The sequence below is a fragment of the Malurus melanocephalus genome, unplaced genomic scaffold (assembly GCF_030028575.1).
Source record: "Malurus melanocephalus ecotype Western Australia unplaced genomic scaffold, MMel_1.1 scaffold_486, whole genome shotgun sequence".
Classification (NCBI taxonomy): domain Eukaryota; kingdom Metazoa; phylum Chordata; class Aves; order Passeriformes; family Maluridae; genus Malurus; species Malurus melanocephalus.
The window spans coordinates 270,590-277,238 of NW_026623718.1; the positions used below are offsets into that span (position 1 = coordinate 270,590).

The 6,649-nt window shown below is 48.8% G+C and overlaps 1 protein-coding gene across 1 annotated transcript; it reads right to left on the minus strand.

Annotated features, from left to right (window-relative positions):
- Window positions 1-752: 752 nt before the first annotated feature.
- YIPF6 (Yip1 domain family member 6) lies at window positions 753-6,643 on the minus strand. Its single transcript, XM_057381012.1, has 7 exons — window positions 6,637-6,643; window positions 5,715-5,843; window positions 5,079-5,157; window positions 4,689-4,731; window positions 3,914-4,039; window positions 3,654-3,811; window positions 753-2,991 (listed from the first exon to the last, which is right to left on the minus strand). The coding sequence occupies exons 3-7, from the start codon at window positions 5,155-5,157 to the stop codon at window positions 2,873-2,875; spliced, it is 525 nt and encodes a 174-aa protein (XP_057236995.1). The 5' UTR covers window positions 5,715-5,843; window positions 6,637-6,643; the 3' UTR covers window positions 753-2,872.
- Window positions 6,644-6,649: the final 6 nt, after the last annotated feature.

A 6,649-nucleotide genomic window follows, 5' to 3' on the forward strand; every position in this document is an offset into this window, starting at 1 on the left:
CTGAGCCCAGGCAGGGAGATGTCCCAGCTCAGCCTCGGGGGCTCTGGCACATGTGGCCCATGTGTCCTGCTCTCYGTGTCAGGCCAGGGGGACACGAGAGTAGGGACTGGGGAGCTTCACCCCTCCTGCCCCAGSCAGGCCAGGACATCTCCYAAAGGATGCTGTTCCTCACCAAATRCTACAGGTACAGAGAGCACAGAGCTTCCATCCACAAGTCACACTGCCCACATGACTTTCAGCCTGTTTGAATTTTTCAAGGTAAAACAAAGAAATTATTTTCCTTTTTATTGGTATTAAATAGATCAAAATTAAACATTTACAATATCTTCTGCTGATAAACAGTATTAAAAAAATCCTAGTAGGAAAGAAAGCCTGGTTTGTGCAATGGTAAATCAGCCTCTTCTCTGCAGAGCAGTTCAAGCATTCCATTAAACGCGACACAGCTGCTTCTCCTTGTCTCCCTTCCCCAGCAGCTTTAAACAAGAAGGAAAAGCCTTTCCCCCTGGAAAGCACAACAGTTGTTACCACAGACGTTTCCAGAACAAATTAAACCTCTGTTGTGGTGACAGGGATCACTCTCCTGCAGGGCCCTTGGGAGGGACACATTGCACACCTGCCTGGACAGGATGAGGGACACTGAGGGAGCACTCAGGTGACACCAGCACTTTAAAGGACAATCAAGCAGCTGCATTAATTCTATAATTCTAGACATTTGCAAATATCAAACAAACTCAAGGCATTTTGTTCCCCTGAACCAAAAGAATTTGATTGTGTTTAATGTGCCCGTGTCCTGTTGGCTTTGGGACCATCTGCCCACTGAGGGGCAACTGGTTCTGTCAYAGCAGGGGCTCTGCAGGACCTCCAGGGGTGCCTGAGAAACACACCCCAAGTTTGGGCTTTTTGGAAAAGAGAGAGAGACTCTCTTCAGAAAGAAGAAGTCACATAAAAAATGTTAAAATATTACTGGATCAATTAAATGCTACTCCAATTATTCTTCAGATAGAACAGCAGCTCAAGTCAGAAGTCCCAGAGAGAATCCAAGGATTTCTTTGAAAGTGTGGTTAAATTCTTAYAGGAAAAAAAGATCAAGGAATCCCACCGTAGTGATCCACAGCTTTGCTACCCACTTCCCTTGTGTATTTTTCAGCTTCAAAAAGCTAAATTAACATTTAAACGAACAAAAAACTGCACACTTAAAAGAAAAACCATATTCCATACCAGTAATAATTTAATGGAAGCTTAAAAATTCCCCTTTCCATGGTTCCTGTGTGGTGTCTACGAACCACCATAGGTCCCCTCCAGCGCCTTGGTGCCACAGCCAGGCCCTGCCACACACAGCAGCTCATTATCCACAAATGCAAAAATGCACTTTTAATCTGAAATTCAGCAATTTCCATCCCAACTCCCACCCACCTCCAGTGTTTACAGCACAGACTGCTCTTGTACATAGAACTAAAAATCAGGCACATTCACACCTCAGCAGAGACTCAGTTTCAGTCTATCTGCACAAATGTAGGAAAAAGGACATTTTACAGCAGCTTTTTCACTCCAGATATTTCATGGATTTCTGACTGAGAACAACAGACAACAGGAATAACTTCTGTACAATTTCCAAAAGTAAATCCAGATCCCAACGTCTGTGACAAAATACACCTCACTCTTGCACACCTGTACCCAGGAGAGGTACACAATGCACCTGCAGTGACTGGAGAAGCCCCCTCCCTTTCATTAAAGTATTTAAGCAAAACTAAAACCCCACAAAACCCACAGAACAGTGTCTGACATCTCATGTTAAGTACAAGGGAACAAAATGCACATTTGCACGTATGCCTTTGCTGTCCCTATGCACAACCAAAGGAGCAGTCACACAGAGGTTGATGAGAGCAGGATTCACACTTTGCTTCAGAGCAGCCACCACCTCTAGKACCATTTACTTCCTTTTCCTTCAATCTATTTTAACACTTCGGGGTCCAAACCCTGGTGTGSCTTAGACCCAAAGAGCCTGTGCAGCAAAACCACAAGTTACTGCACAGAACCCTTTTTTTTATTCAGACATATACATTCATGGTACTTTCCAGAGAATTCTCCCTTCCCAAACACAGACTGAGAGCCCAGACCCTGCTACAGAGCAGTCTCAGCATTTCTGGAGGGTTCTGAGATCTGTCCTGTGAGGTCACAGCTCTGTAACTTGCAGTGAGCCCCCAGTTCCCTCATGGATGCAGTGCTGAAGGCACCAGGCTGGAACCCTCTTTCCTGTCACATGAAGGGATGGGCACACACAGCACTTGGAAATGGGCAAAAGCAACTCCCTGCCACCAGTTCCAACTCTCTGCAAAGGGACCCAGCTGAGTTTTGGCTGAACTCTSCTGTCCTGGGAAAGCCCCAGTCTCACAACGCCCTGGCTGCACATCCCACCACTCTACAAGGGAATGAAAAGGAGTCAGACACGTCTCTTTCCTCTCCACACAACATTGCAGGTGAAGTTCTAYGGTTTGGTAAGGCATTTTCATCTTCAGTGAGAATCCAAGCTCAGGCAGGAAATCTGCCAAGTCGTGTGAACTTCATCTCTCAACAGCTTCAAAATCCAGGATGTTCCGCTCCCTCCTCAGATGGAACAATCCCTGKCCCAGTGGGCATTGTTTATTTAACACCAGTACAGAACAGGGCTAAATAAACCCCTCAGCAGCTGGACCTCAGGATCTTTCACAAAGAGGGACACACAAACAARCACTTTTTGCAGCTCTCTGGCTTTATCCCACAACCTGCCTTTTTACAGTATCCCTATATATAAATTAGAAAGAGATAAAGCCAAKGATTCACTGCAGCATCCATGAAAAACTCCAGTCTGTGTCCCAGTCCCTCGGGATGGTGCTCACTGAGGGGTGAAGGTGAGGATCATCCAGCTGATGACGAAGTAGAAGAGGAAGATGGGGTACACGACGAGCGCCTTGCGGTTGGGGGGCTGGCTGTCTGCCAGGAACGCCGTGGATGCTGCAGAGACACAAACACGTAGAGCAGGAGCTGCAGAACACTCACAGATCCCACTGCATGCCAGCAAMCTGCAGTGAGCACCTGCACTGCAATTGTGTTCAAAAAGAAACCACTGCCCAAACCAACAGGCTGTAATCACCAAGTGCAATTTCCCTTCACAAGTCACAGAATAATGGAATCACAGCACGGTTTGGGCTGGGATATCCAGATCCACCCCCTGCCACAGGCAGAGACACCTTCCACTAGCCCAGACCTCCAAGCCCCAACCAGCCTGGCCATAAATGCTTATTAACACTGTACAATGAGAGCCAGACTATTTACACATAAAGAGCAGGAGAAATAGGGCAAACGCATCTGTATAAAATCAGTGTTTTCTAACATAATTTATAATTTCATCATAGCATAAAGCACCCAGCAGTCTCACATAGAGTTTAATACTAAATTATCATCCTGCTGCCCAAGGTAACTTGCATACAATCACGGAAATCACCAAGAGTAGAGGCAGAGGCTGAACCTCTGTCAGCTCAAGATTGGAAGAACTATTTCTACCGGGCTTCAGCAGCCCAGGGACACTTTAGAGTAGAGCATCCCTTGGTTTTTGCCAAAGGAATGAACACAGATTAAACTCCCCAAGCACTAAGCCACACACATCARAGACTCACCCAAGGTGGACCAGCCRAACATGGCCCCCACCACGATGAGGCGGATGATGAAGCTGACGGTGCCCGTGCTCGCCAGCAGCACCAGCCTGCACACCAGCATGGCCACGGTCAGTGGCATCACACAGTACCCCAGCACACACAGGCTCTGGAAGAAGGAGCTGCACAGGGAGACAGCAACAGGGAAACAGCAGTCAGAGCTGGCAGGGCAGAATTCCGTGAATGGGAGTGCGTGAACTGCCACAAAACAAACCCACACTCACATGGTCCCGCCCAGAAGCTTCGAGTTGAGCGTGATGACAACGGCCCCAAACCAGATGAGGACGAAGACCTCGGCAAACTGGGGCCCTCCATCGTCCTTGCTGTCTGCAGAGCCACCCTGCAGCATCCTGGATGGGGAACAGGGAGAAACAGCTGGAGCAGGGAACAGACAGATGGAGGCATTTTCCTAGACTGAGTCCCAACACTGATCCCCAGTTATGCTGCAGGCCCATAGCTTTTCATCCATTTTCTATTTCCATTATATCCTCAGTTTTGCACAGGAAAGGAAAATGGTTGTGGCTCAACTGAGGTGATTTCAGTCCATTTGTTTTTCCTGTTTTAAGGGCTGTGAAAGCAGAAGAGGATCAAGCTATGGGCGACAAGCTAAGATGGAAATTAAAGTACCAAAGTTTTGGTACCTCTCAAAGCAGCATAGYGTGTGATGGAACAAACCATCCCCAGAGCAAGCCTGGAATAACTATGGGATGCAGGCACCACAGCTGAATCAGAACAACTTGGGACACCTTCAGTAAAACCATTCCTAGGACAGGGGACCAGGAAGAGTTCATCCTGAAATCCTAAATTTAAGGACAGGAGGTTCTAATGGGCTTAAAGTGTCACAAACACATTTTATCAGAGAACTCAATCAAGCAGTGCTTGCACAAGACAGAGAGGGATCAGAAGAAGCTGATCTTAACACATTAATCAGCAATTTTTAACATCTCATTTCCCTCATGCACCAGGCTACAAAACCCCAGATTTCCCTGGAATACTCACAGAGCCAGGGAGACACACAGCACCAATGGGCCCCACAGATCCCCTGCAGGGAGAGGGAAAACACATCACCAAAGTCACAGAACCATCTCAGTTCCACTTTCCTGTGAGTGACAAAGCCCCTTGCCCAACTCACCAGGTGCCATTTTCCACATCTCACTGCTTTACAATTTTCTTATTCATCACCTTACACCATAATCTATAATAAAATTMATTCAAGACCCACCAGCTGCTAAAGCTCCCAGTTCCACCCATCCTGCCCCRTGTCCCTGTCACAGAGCCCTGGTGACATCCTGACATCTCAGCTGTTCAGAACAGGATGTTCAACCCTCCTGAATCCCTGTCCCACTGGGGGCAAACCCTCTGCACATCAGGAAGGCCCTCAGCACGTACAGTCCCTGAGGAGTGCGCTGCTCTTCCTGGGATACATGACATGGACAAACTTCTTCCCAACRGCCTTCAGGTCCCTCATCTGAAACAAACACAAAACACTTTAATTTATCCCCTCACAAAAATTACAGGCCCCAGCTAAAGCAGAGAGACAGAAGTAAAGGAATCTTGATGGCAAATTGGGAAAGGATCATACCCAAGAAATCCYCTACTATCCTCTGCAACAAACAATGACTTTTTTGCTACAGTCTTTAACAGCCACAGCATCACATCCTTTTCTTTATCAACCATAATACTGTATTCTTTAATAACACCAGAGTATAATAAAAAATTTGTTTGCTCCTCTAGGAAAAGAAAATAAATGAAAAATACCTTCAGTTTGTAGAGTTTCTCATAAGCTCCCCCCGAGGCCTCTGCCCTTACAATTATTTCGAAATCACAGAGAAACTTTAGGCCACAATTCAGACATGTTTTGACCCACAGGAATTTGTTTTACATGACGAGTTCTARAACAAACCATGCTTATGTACAGATTAGCAGAGCTGTGCAAAAACACAACAGCTTGTGCTTTTTTTGCACAACAGCTGCCAAAGACACAAAAAAATCTGAGTTTTACCCCAGCCAAGGGCTCAGACTCACAATCGTGTCCTTGACTGGCTCATCCAGCGTGGAGTAATCCTCATCAGGAGAGTGAGAKCCCACAGGGACAGTGATCTCCCCTTCCACTGGGATATCCTGGGGTATCGACACATCTGCCAGACCTGGGAACTGAATGGATAGAAACCTTTAGGAAGAAACACAAACATGCTCGTGTGCACTTTGGACGGGCTGGAGATGGGCACAGMTGCTTAGAATTCAGGGATACCATGAATAAAAGATTTTGCAGCAGGGCCGGGCTGTCACTGCCCGATGTGAGCAGCTGAGCAGGTGTGTGTGATCCTGTCCTGTCACCCTCAGGCCCTGCTCTCTGTGCTCTGTTCCGACAGCATCAACTGAAAGCAGTAAAAAGCTGCGTTTTAAGGGAGATGATGATTGAGGGCTGCACATCAGCATCACCCCCGAACACTCGCCTTTAACAGCCCTGGGGAGCTGCACGGACAGCCCCGGGCCGGGCACACACCGAGGCTGCTCAGGGACCAGGCTTAACCAAGCTGATTTCCTCCGCGCCAGCGGGCGAGGACAGCTCCCGGATGCCCGGAGGTGCGGGCAAACAGAGCACAGCCCGACCGGTTCTACGGCAAACGATGGGGCATGGCAGGGAGGGCAGGGAGGGCACGGCCGGACACCGGCGGCTCCCTGTGCCTGCTCCTGTCCCTGTCCCCTTGGCTATCTTGGTGCCCGGCTATTTTCCCCTCCCCTTTCCCCGTCTTCGCCCTCATGACAAGCCGCCGCCCGCCCAGGCCTCCAGATCCCACAGCGCCTTTGCCCGGCACCTGACCGACTGCCCGGCCCTGCTCAGGAAGAGAGGGAAACCCGAACGCCCCCGGCTCGCCCGGCACCCGGCCTCCCCCGCCCCCTGCTGACCCCCATCTCTCCCCAGTGACCCCCCGGCCGCACTCACCAGGGTCCCCCCG